The 23,010-nt window shown below is 40.2% G+C and overlaps 3 protein-coding genes across 3 annotated transcripts; 1 reads left to right on the top strand and 2 right to left on the bottom strand.

Moving 5' to 3' along the window:
• Window positions 1-2,058: 2,058 nt before the first annotated feature.
• LOC137789729 (NADPH oxidase organizer 1-like) lies at window positions 2,059-4,407 on the bottom strand. Its single transcript, XM_068583494.1, has 7 exons — window positions 4,400-4,407; window positions 4,214-4,294; window positions 4,045-4,117; window positions 3,618-3,801; window positions 3,317-3,525; window positions 3,050-3,172; window positions 2,059-2,819 (listed from the first exon to the last, which is right to left on the bottom strand). The coding sequence occupies exons 2-7, from the start codon at window positions 4,292-4,294 to the stop codon at window positions 2,059-2,061; spliced, it is 1,431 nt and encodes a 476-aa protein (XP_068439595.1). The 5' UTR covers window positions 4,400-4,407.
• A 10,360-nt stretch (window positions 4,408-14,767) lies between these two features.
• Window positions 14,768-19,167, bottom strand: LOC137789513 (glucose-induced degradation protein 4 homolog). Its single transcript, XM_068583181.1, has 6 exons — window positions 18,827-19,167; window positions 18,329-18,388; window positions 17,806-17,913; window positions 17,613-17,714; window positions 17,387-17,517; window positions 14,768-16,239 (listed from the first exon to the last, which is right to left on the bottom strand). The coding sequence occupies exons 1-6, from the start codon at window positions 19,016-19,018 to the stop codon at window positions 16,176-16,178; spliced, it is 657 nt and encodes a 218-aa protein (XP_068439282.1). The 5' UTR covers window positions 19,019-19,167; the 3' UTR covers window positions 14,768-16,175.
• Window positions 19,168-19,360: 193 nt separating this feature from the next.
• Window positions 19,361-22,938, top strand: atpaf2 (ATP synthase mitochondrial F1 complex assembly factor 2). The gene is made up of 8 exons (XM_068583269.1): window positions 19,361-19,789; window positions 19,879-19,923; window positions 20,108-20,256; window positions 20,372-20,469; window positions 20,825-20,905; window positions 21,037-21,149; window positions 21,419-21,534; window positions 22,023-22,938. Exons 1-8 carry the CDS (start codon window positions 19,660-19,662, stop codon window positions 22,158-22,160), a joined length of 870 nt encoding a protein of 289 aa, XP_068439370.1. The 5' UTR covers window positions 19,361-19,659; the 3' UTR covers window positions 22,161-22,938.
• The last annotated feature ends 72 nt before the right edge of the window (window positions 22,939-23,010 follow it).

Raw genomic sequence — 23,010 nt, 5'->3', positions numbered from 1 at the left:
GACCGGAACAATATTTAATTTCTGCAGAGGTGTTTTTGATGTGGATGCTAGGAAATAAGCACTAAAACAATTTATGGCGGTAGATTAACTCAATATTTACCTCTAATGAAAGATTCAAAATTACGATAACATTGTCTTATCTTAGTAAAACAAAGAAGCCGCTGATATATTGATGTCCCTAGCTAACGTTACAATATTGCTATGAGGTGGATTTGTGCATAACAGTCCCGCATTCAAAACATTGCTGTCACATTTCACCCATGTTGTTGACACGTGACGCCCGAAATTGAACTTTATACCAGCAGCGATTACCCGTTAACCGTAACTGCTCCTCTGTCCGGGGAGGAGGATGGGTTGCTGACCACTTTTCTGTCCTGAAATGGCGTGCTGTATATCACAGTCTCAATGGCTTGTCTCATTTCATTGAGGAAGATTTTAACCACCTTTTTAACACTGTTCCAAGGGTTTGGGGGGAGACACACAAGAAATGCGATTGGCTTGAAGAATCTACAGACTACTAGCAGCTCTCGGAGGCTGTGCTTAGGCCCAGTGGTGCTTTGGGACAAAGTATATTATCAGAGTGCTCACAAGCCGATGATTACTCCCTGTCGCTTTGATCTCAGCAGTAAATCATGTTGCGTTTCGCTGCTCAAGCTTCAACCTGACACACCTAAAATACATTCTGTTCTGTCAGCTGCTTGATGAACATATGGATGAACGTCCGTGACAAGCGTCGCAGTTTTTGTAACTCCCTTACTTCATTAACCTTCACAACCAGTCTTTCCAGTTGGTACACATCTCAACCAAGGCTTTGGATTAACTTGCCCGAAGATCTCTGGTTAGCTCGCTCTGTATCCGCTTTGCATGTCTTTGAAAGCATCCATTTTAAAGCCTTTATTAGGTTCTTATTTCCATGTCTTTAGCATTTCTCATCTTATGCATTCTTACGGGGCAATTTTATCTGTGCTTGTGTTATCCAAATTTTGACTTGATAGTGTACATAGTTTTGCTAATACTTTTTGTTTGTTGCTTTCATTTGTGCAGTACCTTTGAAACATTGTTTACAAATAAAACACTATGATTCAAGGTTATTATTATCAATATGTCCACCAGGTAACACCCTTTGAAAGATAATGCATTTGTTTTTGTGTGTGCTTGTATGTGTCCGTGACTGTGTGAGTGTGCACCTCCTGTTTTTGCGCAGCCAATCTCACATGCTGCCGCAACAACTGCAAAGTATTTTGAGTGGCCAGTTATGGCTACATGCTACTGGATCTTTCTAAATAACATGTTGAATGCACCCAACTACATACCCACACTTCTCTGCTATATTCATTAAGCAAAGACTGCATGTGATTAAAGTGTAAATTTGATTTTATTGACAATGTGAAACTTGTGAACAGGTTAAAATGCTGTACATTAATATACATGACCATACAATAAGTAACAAAAAATGAAAGGTAATAATTCAATTGGAGTATGTTCGTCTGCTAATAGCTTGTTTAACACACACATAATTGTATTGCCTTCATTTGGAAATGGATTGAGACATAACATAGTATATACAATAAATTACTGCTTGGAATTACACCCCAAATAAAAGGTGCATGATAATTTGGTGATTAACAATATTTTTTTTTTATCACCAAACCACTAAGAACTTACAGAACTGATTTCTATGTCTTAAAAGATGATAAATAAGAATACATCAAATACAGTTTAGTTTAAAAGCTTCTACTCCTTCATCTCCAACAATCCACATAGATTTACTCTTAACTCTCAGACCCTAAAGAGGTGTCGAATATTTGTTTTACTTTTGGATGACAATGTCACATTCATCTTCTTGCTCCTTCTGACGCTTCACTGAAGCTACATTATTTGTTTTCTGGTATCTTGTGGTTTTCAACATACGTCAAGGTTTTAATATCTTCAATCTCTGGTATGACAAATGTCAAATAGAAATAGAAACAATGCTGCACAAAACACATCTTATTGATAGACCCTATAGGGTCAAAGAGGTTAAAAATGTTACATGAATGATTCATGGCTGGTGATTTCCTAGCGGCTGTGTATCAACTCTGGCTGAATCTGAAGCCGGGTCTTGCTGGCCAGGGCTGCCTTGCGGGTCATGGTGGTGCAGCGGGTCAGGATCTCCTCGGTTTTTGGCCTGGGTGGCACTCTGGGAGCGGCTGAAGCAGTCGCACTGCCTTTGGAGCTGAAGGATTCTGAGCCGTCAGAGCTCGTGTTGGATCCACGGCGGTCTGAGACAGTGAGATCATGGCTGCTGCTCCCATTGTCACTGACACCAGGCTGGAACGAGGTGGTAGGACTGCCTGTGGGACTCGATGATTCACTGCTTGAGGAGCAGTCTGAGAAGCTGCTCTCGGTGCTTGTGTTGCTCTCGGTGCTCAAGCTGCGTGCACGGCCGTCTGAGGTTGAGACGTCACTCTCCATCGGTGTTGGCAACCAGTTCTCAGAGAGGACATCCAGAGATCTTGCCTTTTGGAGACGGCCTGGCACTCTGGACTCTCGTTGTGGGCTGTTTTCTTTGTTGGTGAGACGAGGAGCCTGAGGATCCCTGCTGGTCGCCAGGTTCAGAGTGGAACTGTGCAGCTTTCTCTGCATGTTGTAAAGGCCTGCCAGGGGGTTGTTGTATGGTTTCAGGTTCATGGAGGGGACGTAACCTGATTTGCCATTGAACCTGATGAGCCACCAGCCGTCATCAGACTTCCTCAGCACTTCCACCACAGAGCCAATGGGCACAGACACCTCGTCGTCCTTCTTAGTTGAGTAACTCCTCACTGCGCAGTACAGGGCACCTAAAGGTCACAAACAAGACAACAAGCTCAGGAACTGCTGTACAGTTACATCTAGTCTTCATAAAAGTGAGTTTTAGTAGAAAGGAATAGATTAATGTTAACTTACAGTGGTTAAAGACTACTTAACAGTGTTGGTTGTTTGTAATAGCTAGCCTTCATAGTAATATGAAGTAGGAGCTTCTGACAGGCATTGAGTTTCACAGTAATGTCAGATGATGACTACAAGTAACACAAACCTGTAAGCTGGAATCCAGCATCATCATCATCATCATCATCCTCTCCTTCCCATAACTCCAGGTAGGGAGCAGGAAACCAAGCCAAAAGCTTATCCTCGTTCTCCACCAGCCACCAACCTGGAGAGCAAATAAAACATACTTTCAGCATGACAGAAATGAGTGTGTGTGTGTGTGTGTGTGTGTGTGTGGGGGGGGGGGGTAGCTCAAGGTTTTTCATGATATTTTCAGGAAGCAACTGCAATAAAAAGGTTTGGCACTGACCTGCAGGGTCTTTAATCAAAACATCCAGCTTCTCGTCCACAGAGACCTTAAACGGACGATTCTTGGTGTCCTTTGTCTCGTAAGCGGCCACGCAGCGGTGAGTCTGGGTGACAAACGGGTGAGTGACGCTGCCTGCATGCTGACGTGTCACATCACCGCCTCCTCCACCTGAGCCATCAGGCAGATCGTCAGACATCAGGATCATGATGCTGTGAGAGAGAGAGAAGTCAGTCATTTACTACCCAAGAACTTCTATGAAACTCTCACATGACTCGACCTAAACACTGACAAGACAACCTACCTGTTCTTGGTGAAGTCTGACTGCAGGTCTTGGTCTTTGGGCGTGAAGAACTGAAATACTATGGAGCTCTGAGTCACAATTTGGTCGCACTTCAACAGCTTGTCGCAGTAGCTCTCCAGGAACTTCATGCGTTGGACGGATCGTGTGGATCCTTTCTGCTGGAGGCTGTTCCTCCTGGCCTGCCCTGGAGAGAGGAGAGGAAACAGTTTCAGGATTAATACCAAACTTACTGAGAAGATAAATATAAGAACTATATATTTAAATCATTTTCATAACAATTAAATAGATGTCATTTCCATGGTATTTTCTGACTGCATATATTAAACTGATTTGTGTGCTATTCCTTTAATTAATGTCTGCACATACACAAATGTTTATAGGAGACCATTTAAATACAAGTTGTAACACATCATTGAAATAATCTTACCTTTAAATTTGGGGATCACTCTGTCGTTTTTCTTGAAAGGGTTCATGTGAGGAAACCTCTTTTTCAGCAGCATCTGTTTGGGAGAAAATCAACACATTGTAATTATTTATTATTCCTACAATATAAAAAGCAGACTTCATACACTAAGTTGAAGGTTTTTAGGTCTTACATGAAATTTCTTGAAATCCTTGAAGGACCTGTAGACGATAACTTCATTCTCGTCAGACCACAACACAGATATCATGAACATCTGTGGAGAGAGAATAAAAAAGATTTGAGAAACGTTTCACACAAACCCAAATACAGCAGAGATATTTAACACCTCACATAGATAACGATTGAGGTCTTAACTCACCTTCAGTTTTGGTGTGTCCCTGTGCACGGCTCCGATGATGCGAGCACTGATTACAAAGCGTTGTTCACCAGCCATCGTCCACTTGTTTGTGTCTGAGCTCTCAGGATGAAAAGCTGCTTTCTTGACCTTCAGTCTCCAGCTGCTCTGCCTCTGCTGCTCTGCCAGATCAGAGCATCTGCTGTGGTTTATATGCGCTTCACATCACAGAGGCGGAGTCTGGGAGAGCAACACTTGAGGGCTGGAAAAAGAGGTGTGGACAAACCACTGTAAGTGCACATTTAAATTAGCATCTAAGTCAGAGGTAATTCCCGAGAATGTGGAGCTGCAACAAAAGCAGCTGTCATAAAAAGAATAATTGACTGCTTGTCACCGAAAAACCCCAGCTGATGCAATTGCAGGATTCAGTTATAAATTAACAAAGTAATATTTCAACAAATGACTCACATTTAATGTTGTTTTTGTTCATAACTGTTTCATTATTCATCATCCGTTGAAATCATGCTACATTTGAATTATGCCCCTAAATTTAGTAAAGTTAGTAAAACATTTAAAAATAAATTAACAAAGTCTAGCCGCTAGTATTGAGTTAGCTAACGACAAGCTCATGAACAGATTGATATATCTGTACACTGAATATGAGCTAACAGGAAGTCAGCGTGAAGACTATAGAATAGAAACAGTCAGCCTGACGCCTGTACGGCCAGAAAGAAAAGCACATTTTTGTTTTGTGTAATCGGGCCGCTGCACTGATGTTAGCTGAAGGCTAACATTAAGCTAGCCTCGCTGTAAGTCTCCTGCTCCTGAATTAGAAGTCAAGTAACCTCTTAAAAACATGACGCGTCCTTTTAACACACAGTACTTGAGTGAAGTAAATAGAGAGGATATAACATGTTAACATGTTAGTTTGCTGATCCATGGTGGGGATATTTTTTCTAATTTTTGCTTAATTTAAGCAATCAAACAGAAGCAGAATATGTCTGCCTTCCTCAATCACTTCCTTGCATCTCCAGCATCCTCTACTCCCATAATTAAAACCTTTTTGTATCTGCAATCATTCACACTTGTCATCTGCCAGTAATATACCTTATCGGGAACTAGTGTGGAGAGCCGGGTGTGTATGTGTGCGTCTGTTGAGGCTGACTAAATGGGCAAAGGTGAATACGTGCCCGTTTGTGTGTGTGTGTGTGGGGGGGGGAGCAGGTGTTTCTTCAAAGTGAGAATTGCAGGGGTGGACTACAGTCGGAGGGGGTCATCCCAACCACTCATCAGATGGACGTGGGTGTGGAGCTTTTGTCTGAAGTGATGCCAGGATTTTATCGCGCACACACTCGCACAAACACAGTATAGTGCAAAAGGTCAGGACTGTCCAGCTTTGTGTACGACCTGAGGAGATGTCAACGCCTGTGTGTAAAGCCACGAGAGGACCGTGTCTCTGGAATGTTTGGGCATCTGTTTTTGAAACGAGAGCAGGCAAAGGCACCGAGAGTAATAAGTAGTGTGGGCACAAAATGCGCATAACGCACTTCAGTACCTCATCAGTTAAGGACACAATCATACTTGCTGTCTTTATCTATGCACCAGCTGATTCTGGAAAAGATGATAGCAGGCCATATGGTCTGCAAAAGTGTGCATTTTGTGAATAATGTGCTGCACAGCATTGTGGTGTTAGTTTTGTTTCAAATCCAGTAGAACAGAAAACGTCAAAAACACAGTTGGATACAAACAATTGAGGTTAGAAAAACTTTGTGTTGGTGTTTTGGTTTCTTATCACAGTTAATATAAATAAATCAGACCACAAATTGTTACTCAATGTTGAGGTAGCTTAAATAAAACATAGTAATACAAAATACATATAAAATACTAAGGCTATGGAAATTCTAATTATATAAAAATATATAAAATTATATTATTATGTATCAATTATATTATATAAAATAATAAATTGGCAGGATAGACCTTTTTTTAAAAAAAAATCTGTAATCTTTGCATAAAAATGATGATTCTTTCAATCATTTTATTATCTTGTTCAATCAAAAGCAATAATAAGTTGTAAAATCTAATTCATATATGGTGTCACAATTTTTAAATGTTTAGTTTTGAGTAATAAGGAAACAACTTTATACATTCATTTTTTGCCTTAAGTAGTGTATAATTCTAAAGGAAGAAAGAAATACTTGAATTTTTTTCTAAAACCTCCTGACTTGGTTTAGCATACATAACTCTGTGCTCTGAGACTTCAAAGAAATGGGAAGCAAAATGAGATTTGTTCCAGTGCATTCCTATGGGAATCAACACAAATCACTCTGGAGGATCTTTTGGAGGTCAGTTTCGAGTGTTGCAATGCAGTGGATGTCTGTGTGCCCATCATTTTATTACTATGATTAAAAGCTCCCTCTGCCAAAGAGACCTTCCTTCCTTTCTAAGGAAAATAAATGATTTTTTTTCACTATAATCTTCTAATAGCACTCCAGACACAGAGCATCATTTTGTTTGATTTGGACTCACATCACAATCACTTCTTTGTTTGGGTTGCCTTGAAACTGAAATGTCAGAAACTGTCCAGGTGCACGTCTCATAGATTTCATTTCCTTGTAGCGCTGCTCTGCGTTTCACAAAACCTAACCTTTGACCATTTAAATTTAAACGTGACTAATTGCAAACAACAAGGAGGAGATAACAACATCTTCCTCGTCACACTTTTTCTAATGAAGAAGGAAGTAACTTTTGTTGTGTGTTTAACTTTATATGGAGACGTAATACTTGCAAACTCAGCTACACAATTAACTGCAAACCAAATGGATGAGGACGTAACATTGAACACACTTTAAGGCAGTAAGGCACAGCCTCTGGCAAACAACTAAAGGGAGTAAAAGCACTGCAAGAGATGGAGCAAGATTGTCAAGTAATCTTCACACACACATTAAAGACTGACCAAGTTGGTGTACTTTTAGGCATTCATCTTAGGAGAACTATTTGAAATTTTAAAAAAAACACAGAGGGTGTGACATGCACATGACACTCTTTGTTTCTTGGGATGGAAGTGCTGATGATATTGCATGTGTTTGATCTCACAAGCAAAGTTATTAAGCCTATTATGCTCTATGACAGCAAAGCTGCAGACGTGACATTAGACATGCAACAAAGGTTGAAAGCTCTTAACCAATGACAGCGTGGTAAAAATATTTGCTCAGTAAGCGTCTCGATAGTGAGGCGTGGTTGGAAGTTGCCTCATCGTCAGCATAGCAGAGCGAATGGTTGGAAAGGAGTGCGCAGTTTCTGAGAAGTGTCGACAGTAGTAGACGGAGTTTTGCAGCACGAAATCATTTCAACACACATTCTCATCAACACTCAAGTTAACATGTGTGAGTCCCCCAAAATGTACAAGCCAGCGCTGAAATTACTTAAGTGATTCACAATCACTGTACATATATTTTTGATATCTTTGCTTAACTGTTGTTTTTAGTCTTAACTTTTAAATACGTTCCGACACATTCTTGTCCTCTGGTAAAAGACGATCTTCAGACATCTGCACATGCACAGAATCTCAGAGTTAACTTTGATCTGGAATGCATTTTTTTTTTTTTACTCACGTAACATTTAAAAAAATCCGTCACATCTTGTTTTAAAGCAATGCAGAAAAACTGGTCACATATTTGTGACTTCATGACTGGATTACTGGAACTCCTTATTATCTGGTTGCTCTAATAAGTCTATTAAATCTCTCCAGTTGATCCAGAATGCTGCAGCTCGTGTACTAACAAAGACTATGAAAAGAGATCACATTACTTCTGTATTAGCTGCTTTGCATTGGCTCCCTGCATTGAAATCAATAATCATTTTTTAAATTTCTCCTCACCAACAAAGCGTTAATTGGTGATGCAGCATCATATCTTAAGAAGCTCATAGTACCATATTACCCCACTAGAGCGCTGTGCTCACTGAATGCAGGGCTACTTGTGTTTCCTAGAGTCTTAAAAGGTAGGATGGGGGCCAGAGCCTTCAGTTATCAAGCTCCTCTTCTGTGAAACCAGCTTCCACTTTCAGGCCGGTGGTCAGACACGGTGACCTCATTTAAGAGACTTTCCTCTTTGATAGCACTTATTGTTAGGGCTGGCTCCAACTTGTGTTTCAAAAGTACTAACTGTGCTGCATAAAATCTTATTGCGCTTGTTCACAGCATGATGTGTATGATTATTTTTAATATCCTGGACGTTGTTATTGTTTTGGCACATTCTTATCCTCTGGCAAAAGAGAACCTCAAGCAAACATCTCCACACGTACTCTGTAATCAAGCAGTTGTTTGTCTGTTGTAGAACCTCTCACTGTAATTATTTCTTTTGTGTGTGACATCACAAACAATTTAAATAAACCCATCTGTTCTGACTACACCCAACTAATTACTGTTGGCCAATTTGGTAACCCTGACTGAAGCCAAGCTTATCATATTTGTAGTTGAGGTGTTACCTTGAATGTTTTTTTATCTTCCACCTTTTAGGCTTTTAGTTTAGTGTGCTTTCAGGTGGTGTAAATGGGTTAAAAAAACAACAGGGAAAAGGAAGTTGATGTAATTAAACACATATGATGCAATAACAAGCTGGGCTGAGGATTCATGCAAACAAGTTTGCATAATTTCAGGTAGAAATTTACATCATAAATAGCATTCTGCAAGAAAACGTCTTTTTTGTATTCTTAATAAAGTGTATTTTTCAGATGGGAGGTTTTCCTCTTCGGCCATGTAGAAGCTCCAATCAATCACGAACCCAAACTACTCTCGTGCTTTCTTTCCTCACAGACTTAGCAGTTTACTTCTTTCGAGATCGTGTCTGTGAAAGCAGACTCCTCAGAGGAATCCTTGTCTAAAAGTGGTGCTCGGGAACATGGGTGAGGTTTAGTGCCTGGTGCCTGCAGCATAACCAAAAGGCATATGTTTGAGGTGTGTGACATAAACCTGTTTTCATCTTTGTGATAAGGCATTCTTCAGATTTTCCTTTGTGATAATGTAATCCTCAAGATCTATATTAAAATCAAACCCTGAGTATGATACTTTAAATGCCAGCATTTTTTCAGCAATGGCCATTCAACAATTGCCTGAAACTGCCTTCACATGCACGGCATGCATGCAATCCAGTGTAATTTAATCTATTTGATATCAGCTCTACTGTTTACTGTCCGCTATCTTTATAACATAGTAGAGCATTCAAAACAACTGGCGAAGCATGGCAGGGCTTTTGTAAAGATGAAGCAACATAAAACAGAAAGTATTTGACTAAGAGGTGAATGCTGAGTGCTATAATTAATCAAAAATATTTCTTAAAAGCGAAAAAAGTTTGTATATATGTTTGTATATATATATATATATATATATATATATATATATATATATATATATATATATATATATATATATATATATATAGAGAGAGAGAGAGAGAGAGAGAGAGAGAGAGAGAGAGAGAGATAAACACACACATACAGGGGAGCAGTGATTGTTGTGTGGAACACAACTTACTGTGCTGCATAAAATCATATTGTGGTTGTTCACAGCATGATATGTATGATTATTTTAATTTTTAATCCCATGGACGTTTTTGTTTTGGCACATTCTTATCCTCTGGTAAAAGAGGATCATAATCAGAAGTGTACTGCAACCAAGCAGCTGTTTGTCTGAACATCTCAGTCTAATGATTTATTTTGTGTTGGACATCACAAACAATTCAAATGAACCTGTAATGACTACACCCAGCTAATCACTGTTGGTCAATTCGGTAACCCTGACTGAAGCCAAGTTTATCATATTTTCGGGGGAGGTGTTACTTTGACCTTTTTATTTTCTACTTTTAGGCTTTTAATTTAGTGTCCTTCCTGGTGCTCTTATTTTGAATGGGGTTTAAAAATTAAAACAGGGAAAAGGAAGCTGATGTTATTAAACACGTGTAATACAATAACAAGCTGCGCTGAGGATTCATGCAGACAGGCTTGTATGATGTCACGGGGGAAATATGAGACATTTTATTTTGTGTGCAATTAACACAAATGTACTTACTTCCACATGGGAAATGACTTGCTCTTCTGGAACTGCCAGTAGGCAAATTGGTTTCACCGATATACCTTAGTAGTAGGAAGCAAAATGGAAATTATTTGACCTGTTAAAATTGAAATAACTGTCTGAGCAGCTAAATTGTTACCGCACACCGCATGGCTGCAACGTTGCAAGTAAGATTTCGGCTGGTCACTTTTGTTGCACGTCAGGATGTTCATGGTTTAGCATGTTAGCATGCTAACATTTGCTAATTAACTAAGCAGAGGTAAGTACAAGTGAGGAATTGTCATTAGTTTTGCAGGTATTTGCTCTTATTGTATTGGACGAACATAAAATATGACTTGATAATGCCGCGATATAAAAAGTTAAAGGATCCCAAATGCCATTCATCCTAAAGGGGAACATGAATGCCTGAAATGTTCTGTGGACCGCAGCGCGAGGCTTCTGTGAGAGTCTGTGCTACGGAGTTTGACAGGACGACCCAGCATGCAGTTTGTCGGTGTAATTTTCTAAATATGAAACCCTGACTGAAGACATCTGCACCCAAGCAGTTGTTAGTCTACTGTAGGACCTCCCAGTCTAATTATTTCTTTTGTGTGTGACATCACAAACAATTCAAATAAACCCATCTGTAATGACTACACCCAACTAATCATTGTTGGCCAATTTGGTAACCCTGACTGAAGCCAAGTTTATCTTCAAGTGACGTGTTACCTTGACTTTTTGTTATGTTCTACTTTCAGGCTTTTAGTTTAGTGTGCTTCCTGGTGCCCTTATTTGAAATGGGGTTTTAAAAAAAACAGGAAAAGTAAGCGGATGTAATTTAACACATATGATGTAATTGTCATGAGGAAATTCTGCGACATTTTATTTTGTTTGCAATTAACACAAATGTACTTACTTTCACACGGGAAATTACTTGCTCTACTGGAACGGCCAGTAGACAAATTGGTTTCACCAATTGAACTTGGCTTTCACGAACGAATTTACATGCCCTAATGTGAACTCATAGTCCATCTTTGTGCAAATGTTACACAGTAGAACAAGATCCACAGCAATAGCATGTTAATAATAAGCAAGTTATTGGAGTTGTAGGAACGTGGGGGGCTCACGTTGCACCCTTTAAAAGTGCCACTCTGCGTCCATCATTGCGTAAGATAACAAAATATCCTCTTGGCAGACAAACAAAGACCAGCTTAGCTCAAAAAATACTGTCATGCGATGACCAAAGTGCAAGACCTTTTTTAAATCTTTTTTTTTTTAAACAGGCAAAAGGAAGCTGATGTTATTAAACACGTATAATACAATAACAAGCTGTGCTGAGGATTCATGCAAACAGGCTCGCATGATGTCACGAGGGAAATATGAGACCAGGAATACACGTGCTCTTCTGGAACCGGCAGTAAGACAAATTGGTTTCCCGGATTAACTTAGTAGTAGGATGGGAAGTAGTAATTATTTAACATGTTAAAAAATTAGGTAACTGTCTGAGCAGCTGAATGGTTACCGCACGCCACATGGATGCAACGTTGCCACTTTGACTCCGGCTGGGGACTTTTGTTGCATCTCAGGATGTTCATCATATTGTTCATCATATTCATCATCATGGTTTAGCATGTTAGCATGCTAACATTTGCTTATCAACACTAAGCACAAGTAAGTAAAGATGAGGGATTGCCATTAGTTTTGCAGGTATTTGCTCTTATTGTATTGGACAAACGTAAAATGTGACTTGATAATGCCGCGATATGAAAAGTTAAAGGAGCCCTAATTCCATTCATCCTAAAGGGGAACATGAATGCCTGAACCAAATTTATTCACCTTTTATATATGCTTCTTTTAGGCAATATTATCAGAAAACATTCCATAAACTTTCACTGCTATGCCGATAATACTCAACTATATCTACCGATCAAGCTAGATGAAACCAATCAGGTCGCTAAACTTCAAGCATGTCTTGAAGACACAAAAACATGGATGACCTGCAACTTCCTGACATTAAACTCAAACAGAACTGAAGTTATTTTAGCTTCCACTTCCACTCCAGGGGGCAGACACGGTCACCTCATTTAAGAGTAGACTTAAGACTTTCCTCTTTGATAGCGCTTATAGTTAGGGCTGGCTCCGACCTGTGATTCAAAACTACTTACAATTGTTAGTCTATTTTAGTCCACTCGAATTATTATCACAAACAATTCAAATAAACCCATCTTTAATGACTACACCCAACTAATCACTATTATCCAATTCATTTGGTACCCCACAGGCAGAAGCCAAGTTTGTTTTATCTGCAGGTGAAGCTAATGTTATTAAACATGTGTGATGCAGTCACAAACTGCAGTACCAAACTAACATTTGCTAATTAACACTAAGCACAGTTAAGTACAGATGAGGGATTGTCATTTGTTTTTGCATTCTTATGGTATTAGGCAAACTGAAAATTGTACATAAGTACTTGAGTAAATACATTGGCAATTCATTAATAGTCTGGACTCCATTCAGCAGGCACAGTGCTCACCAGTATTCTAGGAATACTTTGCTAATCCCTCTCTGTTGACTATTGTTTGTGACAGTGGTAGCAAGGAAGTGGCTACCTTTGTGCCAAAAGTAACACCGTGAAAGAAAATAGGTGTGTTAGTTGGCAAGACTGTGGTTATGGCAGAAACAGCGTTATATCTAAAACTACTATATGGATTGCAATTCCATTATATGTTGTATAAATATAGCCGTGGTGCCCAAAAAATGAGCCCTCAAACAACTTTGGGGATCCCTTGATTGTAGCGCAGTATTTCTCAAACTGTGGGGCGCAGAGTTATTACAGGTGGGGCGCAGAGGGAAAAGCAGAATTGTTTTTATTTCAAGAACTTTATTGAGAACATCACAGATTACAAAAGTTCAAAGTACACCGCCATAAAACTAAGTTATTAATAAATACATGGCGAAATGCCTATACTTTCGTGTAAGTCTTTAAGTTTTGCCGTTAATCGGTTACGCTTGCACATCCGCGGCGGCCAGGATTCATGGCGACTCGCCCAATCCTACCTCCGTGAGATCGGCTTTCCTGCTGTCGCCTCTCAGAAAACAAAATACAGATCTCAGCTCAACATTGAGAGTGGCCGTATCAGGCCTGCAACCACGTTTTAAAAAGATCTGTAGTGGAAAGCAGGCTCATTGAAGCCACTAATACTGAGGACTCACACATATCAGTAAAATGATCTATTGCCAAATATTTTAACTTGTTTGCTTTAGTTTTTCACAAGTTGCACTTTATTGGTATTGTCTTGAAAATATATTCAGAGCAAAACAGGTTAATTGCAGTCAAAATAATCGTGTTTTTTGTCTGCCAAATATGAGTTATTTTTTGCACAGATAGAACTTTATTTGCATTGTTCTAACAAAGTGATTGCACAGTTTTATCAGTTTTTGTCTGAAGCGATCTGGTTTACTAGAAAGTGAATTTTCTTTTTTCTATTATTTATTAAAGCACAGATGGAGTCACAAAATGGTGTTATTGCAATAACAATTCAGCACGGACCATTTTGTGAACATTTTGTTCGGGCGTGAACTTTTTTCTTCCTCCAAAGTGGGGCGTGACAAAAAAAAAGGTTTGAGAACCACCGCTAAAGCAGCACCAAGATGTCGAACCCTTCACTTAGTTCAAATACCTCAACATGGACTGGCTGGACGGGCACAAGATGTCTGTGCCAGCTTTATCCTCTGGTGCCACCATGTGGTTGTAGTTGAGTGAAATGTCACAGCTATTGGATGAATTGTCCTGGAATCTGCAGTAAACATTCATGCCCCTTTTCAGGATGAATTGTTCACTTACTGAGCAAACCACTGACTTTTCATCTCACACAATCATTAGGTCAAGATTTCAAGCTGTCCAACTTTCGTCATACATTTTGTCAAAGGAATAGCCTTCCCATCAGCCTCTGATGTGAGTTGCGTTTAGTGCTAATGAGCACATTTAAAAATGTATTAGCAATCACACAAGCTGAAGTAGGATGGATACGGGTAACTTTATACCTGCTTGACATGAGCATGTTAGCAAGGTGTCACATTTGTATTGTGTTGACTTTGCTAAATCAAAGATTGTATGAAAGTGAATCTTGTTTTAGCATTTAACAACATGATCAAGTTTATTAATTGAGGAAATATTTTTGAACAGGGCTGACCAATACTTTAAATTGTTATTTAACTGTACAGAATGCAGTTTGTTTTAGACTTTAAACATTAGTAAATATAAATTAACATGGCGTGTGTGAAAATATCCCTTAAAAATATGATGTAGTGTATTGATCAAACAGGCAGGACACAGTGAAAGGTATTTTGATATGATTTTTTTTTAAATCCATTCTTTACAGTCACACCGTCAATCAAATCCAGGCTTTTTCTCAACACAAAAAAAACACACCGTTATAATACAACTCTGATAAGAAGCTTTAGAAAGATGGCACCATCACATGGGAAGGGGACATGATCAGGGAGTGTTTTCTTAGACAATTTAACAAAAATATTTCCTTTCATGAAGATAGATTCTTTCTTTATTTTCATATACTATGAGGATAGAATAAAATTCTGTCTCTGAAAACTGCAAGTTTTTTGTTTAAAGAGTGAGAGTTGAAAGTGTTGCATAGTCGAGGGACAGACATGTGGGGATAGAAGGGATCTACATTTAAAATGACAAATGAGGGAGTAAAAAGCTCTTTGTTTAATGCAGAGTGCAAAGTAAAAATACCATTTTCTTTAATACTTGTATGTGATTGTTTTGGCTCTGAACTCCCCATGCAGTCAAACCCTTAAAAACAAGTTAAAAAGCTTGTCCGGCCACCTTGTGTACTTGGGCACGTGAGTGTAAATCCTGACTGCAAGCTTTAATCACATATAGTCCATCTTTGTGCAAATGTAACGCAATAGAACAAGATCCACAGCAATCACATGTTGATAATACAACCAAGGAGTTGTATGAACATGGGGGGGGAGGAGGAGCTTGTTTTGCTTGTCACTCACATTGCACCCTTTAAAAAGTGCCACTCTGCGTCCATCACTTAGAGTAAGATAACAAAATATCCTCTTGGCAGGCAAACAAAGACCCAGCTTAGCTCAAAAAAATACTGCCATTGTAGCTTATGGGCTGATTGAAGCTCCAATCAATCATGAACCCCAAATTCTCTCGTGCTTTCCTACCTCACAGACTTGGCGGTTTACTTCTTTCGAGATCGTGTCTGTGAGAGCGGACTCCTCAGAGGAATCCTTGTCCAACGGTAGCCAAATGTGTTTAAGCGGCTCGCTCGGCAATCGGCCGAGTGAAAGCTGTCGACGCCCCTGGTTGCAAAACCAGAAGGGGAATTCCCAACTTAGTTCATAAAGTGTCTCGAGATGCTGCACCAAGCGGTTTAAAAAAGCAGATGTTAAAACGAATAAAGAAAGGGCTACACTGTAAGAGCCACACCCAGTCTCTGCTGCCGGTTGTAACTTTACAAGCTCCAACCAGGGAGCACATCTGCTCCTTTCGTCTCAAGTCATCCATACATTCATCTGTCCGATATCCCGTCCACTGGCCAATCTGAGGTTACTCCACTTATTGAGAACATGTATGAGTTTGCACTTCTCCAGAGTCCAACACTCTCTCATCCCTTTTCGTTCTCATTTTCATTCTCGGTAGCATCTGCAGACCTCTGCTTTGCCTTAAGTCTGTGTCCATCAAGAAAAGATCCACGATGCCGGCCGGGGTCACCGGAACTCATAGATGGCTGCACTGTGCTCGGGAACGTGGGTGAGGTTTAGCGACTGGTACCTGCAGCATGACAACACAACGTATGTTAGAGGTGCATGATCAAAACCTGTTTTCAGCTTTGTGACAAGGCATTCCTTATATTAAAAAAAGGCACAATCCTTCAGATTTTTAATAACATAAACTCCCAGTTTTGATACTTTATATGGTCAGCATTTTTCCTGCAATAGCCATTTAGCAATTGCCCGGAATTTATGAAAAGTCTAAAGCGTTTACTCCTTCAAGTGTGTTCATGCAGACTAGTTGAGAACAAGATCAAGCTCTTACTTGTTGCTTTGAAATGTGATATCTAAATAACTTTACTTAAATCTTCCAATACAACTGCAGGTCAGTTAGTCAAAAAACAACCCCAAAATAAAAGGTTTTAAAGGAATAAAAAGATGGATGTTGACATCTGAAAGCCAATAGTCTTATACTTAAGGAACAAAATGAATTGAGGGCAAACCGCAGTCTGGACTGATGCTCATATTCAGTTTTTTCTTGGTTGGAAGTGTTCACCCCTGAGTGGATCCTTTAAACAAGCCATTTATAACCCTAGAACAACATTCCCATTGCAGTTAATACTGCTTTCAGTCCTCACAATAGTGCTAAATGCCATGCAATGACATCAGCGCTGGTTGTTAATAATTTACCACTTTTGAAAACCAACATTCATCTGCACTCAGAAAGGGAAACAAAAATACTTCTTAGTAGGAGGAGGGAATAAAGAAATAGTCAATTGAATGAAATCAGAGGTCTTCTGTAACAATAGCTAATACATTATGTGCAGAGGGAGCTGAAAGAAATGCCAAAGATTGTCAAATGAAATTAAAAACATGAAAGTACAAGCAGACCTCAGTTTGCTTAAAGGCGGGCCTGACAACCATATTAACGAAATGCAACAAACTGAGGGTCAGATTGTTCTGCTTCATCCATATAAGGTTACACAGTCTAACTGGGAGCTGTTCGAAAGGCCACATTCATCTGAGCATGGGGAAATTTTGAATTAAGGGCACCTTGACAGACGCCGCAGAAAGCTGGTTAAGAACTTTCCCCGACCAAATTTCCCAGCTGGCCTGGGGTTTGATCCGGCAACCTTTCAGCAACAAGTCTACTCATTTGTAAAATGACTCTGCTTGACCTCACGGTGACAAGTGTTGTGTTGCGTTACCATTCAGAGCTCCTGTGATAGTAGTAGCCCTCGATCGTTGCTGTGGATTTCTGGAAGCATATGTAGTAGAATCCGGCAAAGGAAGCTCCGCTGATGTCTTTTATCGTGTGGTCGGGGACCAGGAACTGCTCCTGCAGGGACGGACGGGGTGAGGAATAGGAGCAGCTGCAGTTCAGAGGTGACTTATTACAACATATGGTCACGCCCAATGTAGGCAGTACCTTACCTTCCACCTCATGAAAATATAGTCAGAGTTCTTCAGGTCCTCATAGTCAAATTCATCCGAGTTGAATGTCTTTGCATATTGGTAGAAAGCCTGGAACTTGCCCTTGACACAAAAAGTAAAAAGGATTACGTCACTGTAAACCAGCCTGCTGTCAAGCGCTGAAGTCGATTTATGAATGAAGCTTTCCCCTTACCCAGTGCTTACGATCCACATCCTCATCCGCGTCCCATTTCCGGGTGAGAAAGGGCCGCTTCCTGCTGATGATCTCCCCAGCGAAGAACGTGGTCAGAGTTGGGTATTCCTGCAACAGTGAACGCAGCAGCGAAACTGTGACGTTATTGTTTGCTCTTGTACTGCCAATATGACAATGTTTTGCCATTTCTTCTCTTTGTAAGTGAAAGTATGTCACACCAATTCTAAAATATGTCAGTACAAGATTTCATCCCACAACAAGGTGTAGGGAAGAAACTGTTTATTATATTAATCATATTGTGGTATGTAAATAATACTGTAACTTATGATATATATATAGTTAGTTCTGTAAAGAATGACAGTTGAATCTTTAGTACCCTGACCTGACAGAATCTATAATATAAACAAGAAAAAAGAACTAGACGACTATACCCGTCTTGTGACAAGATTACAAACACAATGAGTAGTGGCCAGACGCAGGACACATTTTCCATGTTTGTGGGTTAATAAATGAAAATACTCACCTCAGTCAGTCCTTTTATCTTCAGATAGCCACACAAGTAGGAATCCTCCATGGTGACATGCTTACAAAGAAAACACAAGAAAACTACTGAATGTGGACATTTACTTCCTATTTCTTCCACATTCAAATAACAGTAAGTGGCAATCAGATCATATACAAGGATTTCACGACATGACTTAATATCCTCTCTCACAAACAGCCATACATGTGCAAGTTTATGAAACTATTTCAACAAATGCAGAGGCCAAACGTATTAAACATCTATCAATTAGTGTTTTTGATGATATCATTCAATAAAATGTCCCTTCATGGTGGAAAGGTGTTGGTAGTCAAGAGGCGATGGCACTGCTACATCCACAGCGAGCTCGACGAGGTCCTCCACCACAGGCCAGGGCTCATTGGTTTCCCAGCTGTCAATCATCCCACCGCCTGTTTGACAGATCATCAAATCCCCCTGACAGCTGGCCTAAATAGTAAATGATACGTTTCACAGCCCTACCTGTAAAACGACCTCAACGTCGTAAGAGTTCCCTTTGCTCTTTTGGTGGCCCCTGAACTTGGAGCCGCTGTACAACAGTGAGGTGACAACACCGGGCTGCTGGGTGTTTATCGGTGGCGGTGGAATAAGCGAGGCCGAGGATGCGAAGGCCACGGCTGGGGAGTCGCTGACGTATCCAGCAGGGACAGGCATGGCTCCCGCTTGGGCTGGGCACCGACCGTGGTCAGTTGCCGTCCGAGCGAAGGTCTCTGTCGGTTTCTACGAAGAGGAGGTAGAGGACTGAGACGTCCACCAACATTAAAATCCCCCCCCCGATTCCTCCACAGTTTAGTTTACCAGGCGCCAAGCTTCCAGAAAAGTATGTGGACTTCGAGCAGCAGAATCCGCCCTTCTGATTGGCCAACAGAGTTCACCTTGCCTACATCTGCAACGCTCATTGGTGCAAAACGTGGAAGGCTTTCTGGGAATATCCATCTGTAGTTTGTTTCTGAGCCGTTATGCTGCGTACAAGCGCTCATAACGACTACATTTCCCAGCTAAATACACTATTTGAGACGCTATCGTTCAAACACAGAAGGTCACGCGCATGCTTTAGATACCCGGAGCTGCTGTTTGAAAACTGAGGCAGAAACGTGCACCAGTGAATAAGAGCCCCAGCAACTTTAGACAGGTCGCCAGTAACATCACAGTGTGAACAAGAATAGATGCGAATACGGAAACAATTTACTCGAATACAAATGTGGCGTTAAACGAATTAACGAACTGCTGTCAGAAACGAAACAGGTAGCCTAGCCTGTCAGCTAGCTTTCTTAACATTACTGTGACATCTTCACATGACTGCAGCTATGTCGAGGAGCCTTGTAAGACTTCAAAGACATTTTGGAAATATCCTCTCTGCCGGTCCAATATGTCCGAGAAATCAGCAAATTCGCTTCGCATCAAATTACTCCACGGCCGCAGCAGGTGAGATACATAAGCAATATGCATAACATCTGTGTTTCTGCTGCAACAACTCATTCTGTAACTGATGTCATTTGTTCTGCTGTTTCCAGAAAGAAAACGATTTTATCAGGATGTCAGTATATCCCAAGGTGAAGGTAAGTGTAAAGAGTCAACAGAAATGGGTTAAGTGTAGCAGTTCTGTGAGTGACTTGGGGAAAAATAGTGCTCTTCACTGTGACTTAACGATATTTGTTTCATGTGTTTTTTTTAAATATGAAGTAACCCTATCATCCATATGTATTCACCTGCCCTAATTCATTTTTCCCATTGTTCATTTAGGTGGTTTATTTGAGATAAACCTAGACCGAAGAAAACTGAAGACGCCGGGAGGGAAGCTGTTCACGGTGCCAAATGAAGCCCTGGCCATCGCCGTGGCAACCGAGTGGGATGCTCAAAGGGACACGCTCAAGTTTTACACAATGCACCTGGTAAGGTTTGGTCACAGGCAGGAGGACGGACGAGAGAGGAGACTATAGAGCTCACTGGTAAAGAATATTTAACTAAAATGTAACTGAAAAAGAAATGTTGGTTCTCTTCCTGCAGAGCACACTATGTAACACAGCTTTGGACAATCCCACCCAACGTAACAAGGAACAAATGATCAGTGCTGCCCTGAAGTACCTGGAGACGGACACTGTCTGGTATAGTACTTATTTACGTAACCTTAACCTTATTCGGTTTTCTGTTCATCCATATATAGCCAGAGCTCATTTCTAACAACATCAACAAAATGACAACACAGATATTAAATATCTATTGTCTATATAATTTAGTGACACGCTTTCAGTTGAAAGGACATGTTTTTCTGTCAAGCAAAATCAACACAATGACAAGAATAGAATGAAACAACATACAACTTTACCCATGACTTGATTGTTACAGAAAAGATGCCGTCCTGCATTTAGACATGCATGTTGGTTATTTGCGGAGATATATTTGACATTGTTAGAAATGACTGATGTTGTGGCTTTAAATGTTAATGTTTGTTTTGTGTAGTTACAGAGTAGATGAGCCCCACGGTTTGGTTGAGCTACAGAAAAATGAGTGGGATCCTGTGCTGCACTGGATGGAAAACAGGTAACCGCAGCATTAGCTTTTGTCATATTCAAAGCACACTAAAGCAATATCTGTCCATATAGCCCTTGTAAATGTTGCTGTCATAATGAACTCTTTACTCGTGTTCTTTATGTCCAACACTTCAATTGCAGATATAATGTCACTATTGGATCCTCGTCCAGTATTTTGGGTCCTGATATCCCAAAGGCAACCAAAGACACTTTCCGGCAGCACCTGAATTCTTACAGCTTCTGGTCTCTGACAGGTGAAACATCTACAAACTGATCCGAGATAAGCACTTTTAACAATTTTGTGCACTTCTGAAATTACCCATGATTTAACTGTAGTGCGACATATTATCATACATACTATAATGACAAGACTGTATGTCTAGAAAGGTTTTTTGTTTGGGTTGTGTGGGAATTATAAATGGGTGTAATAAGGTTGTTATTGATGTTTTGCATGAACAGTATTGCAATAAGCTTTAATTGCAGTGGGACAGAGCTATACAGTAATATGGTTTCTCCTGTGCAGGGCTTGAGTATGTGATCACCCAGTTGAAGTCTGTTGTGCTGTCCATGGGGATGATTGACAGACATCTGACTGTGGAACAGGCCGTGCTGCTCTCCAGACTGGAGGAGGAATACCAGGTAGGAAAGTAGTAAAAGGTTTTTTTCCTATTATCTATGGTATCGTTGAGCATATTTGTTTCCTATATCAACCATAAACAAATGAGACCTTGGTCAAGATGCTTGATAGCCTCAGTAATGCTGATGTTACTCATTAACACAGTTTCAAGAAACCCCTGTACTTCTTTTGCAAAAAGAATCTTTTATTCTTCAGTCATTGGCTTAAATGAAGAGGAGGAAAAAAAACATCTTGGAAGTGTAATTGCAAGAAACTCAAATGGTTTGCTTCATTGGAACAACACATTGTTGCTCTGTTTTCATCATATTCGCCATGGAACCGATAACTGGTAGCACATATTGTACAATGCAGTGTAGAAGCTGACGTTGCTATGATTTATTTAATTTTTGTATCTTGCACTGCTGCATGTCGTTCCTTCAGTGTGACATGCTCTTGCTGTTCTTCCTACAGACAATCTTACTTTTCTCTCATGGTTTTTGCTCGTGTACAGATTCAGCACTGGGGAAACGTGGAGTGGGCCCATGACTATGACACGTATGAGCTGAGGGCGCGGACCGCAGCTGGAGCTCTTTTTGTCCACCTCACATCGGAGAGTTCTACTGTCAAACGTAAACTTTTACAGGACTGAGAGGGATAAGCTCAGACAGAAAACTCTGTGAGCACACATCCAATGTACCCTCAAACTGAGAATACACCAGGCAATTTGGTGTATCCACACTTCTATATCCATTCAGACAAACAACACATCCGGTCTGTTCTGTTTAGCAGCGACAGCTGCTTTGTCTGTGATCTGTTTATAGTCAACTAAATCCAGTGAAAAACATTGGCTGTCCTTTTGCAGTGTTAATATGTGGCAGCTGCCAAGTGTGCCACTCCTCACCAGTCATCCGTTACATTTTGGACACTGTGCATGGTTTCAAGAGAATGGTGACTAATGTTGTTGTCTGTTTGATGGAGGAATGTGAATTCCATGTCCGCATTTGCTTTGTGCCACGTTTGAATACCGAAAAGAACACATGCTATCCTAGCATCCATACTAATTGTGCTGTGTGAGGTGTTTAGTAATAAAGAGGTTGCAGTAGGTGCAATATGTCAAACATAGTGCATTCAAATTATTTTCTGTAATTAAGATTGTCAACATCCAGGTTGTATGTATTTTGTCATTTTAAGACTATGTACTGCAAGCCGAAGACCTATTCATCAGTAACATCTCCATTTCAGTTCCTGCAAAAAGTTGAATTTTATTGGAAAGTCGACTGCATCCTCATCCAGCAGTCATTTACATGTTCAAAGTTAAAGTTTTTAAATTAAATGTCTGTGCCCTTTCCACCGTTTGTAAGCAACGTGTCAGTAAATATTATAGTGAATTAAAACACAAACAAGGCAAACATGCTTGCAGATGTCTGTCAAAATGAAATACAATATGTCTCTGTTGTGTCTGTAGAGTCAACAAGGAGTGCCACAGTCATAAAATCACC

This window comes from Clinocottus analis, unplaced genomic scaffold, assembly GCF_023055335.1.
Source record: "Clinocottus analis isolate CAN_PGR_092001 unplaced genomic scaffold, fCliAna1.0.p SCAF_19, whole genome shotgun sequence".
Taxonomy (NCBI): Eukaryota; Metazoa; Chordata; class Actinopteri; order Perciformes; family Cottidae; genus Clinocottus; species Clinocottus analis.
Note: the sequence above shows the minus strand (reverse complement) of the source record. Positions and strands in the feature narration are given on the sequence as shown.

Excerpts from the sequence above, each read along its gene's own strand:
- LOC137789729 (XM_068583494.1), bottom strand. The coding sequence starts at position 4,294 with ATGTTCATGATATCTGTGTTGTGGTCTGACGAGAATGAAGTTATCGTC. Across the intron at positions 3,173-3,316 it reads TTTGATTAAAGACCCTGCAG|GTTGGTGGCTGGTGGAGAAC; the intron begins GTCAGTGCCAAA and ends TTTGCTCTCCAG. Across the intron at positions 2,820-3,049 it reads ATTCCAGCTTACAGGTTTGT|GTGCCCTGTACTGCGCAGTG; the intron begins GTTACTTGTAGT and ends TGTGACCTTTAG.
- LOC137789513 (XM_068583181.1), bottom strand. The coding sequence starts at position 19,018 with ATGCCTGTCCCTGCTGGATACGTCAGCGACTCCCCAGCCGTGGCCTTC. Across the intron at positions 17,914-18,328 it reads AGATAAAAGGACTGACTGAG|GAATACCCAACTCTGACCAC; the intron begins GTGAGTATTTTC and ends TCACTGTTGCAG. Across the intron at positions 16,240-17,386 it reads TATCACAGGAGCTCTGAATG|GTACCAGTCGCTAAACCTCA; the intron begins GTAACGCAACAC and ends GTCATGCTGCAG.
- atpaf2 (XM_068583269.1), top strand. The coding sequence starts at position 19,660 with ATGACTGCAGCTATGTCGAGGAGCCTTGTAAGACTTCAAAGACATTTT. Across the intron at positions 20,906-21,036 it reads CTGCACTGGATGGAAAACAG|ATATAATGTCACTATTGGAT; the intron begins GTAACCGCAGCA and ends CTTCAATTGCAG. Across the intron at positions 21,535-22,022 it reads GACTGGAGGAGGAATACCAG|ATTCAGCACTGGGGAAACGT; the intron begins GTAGGAAAGTAG and ends GCTCGTGTACAG.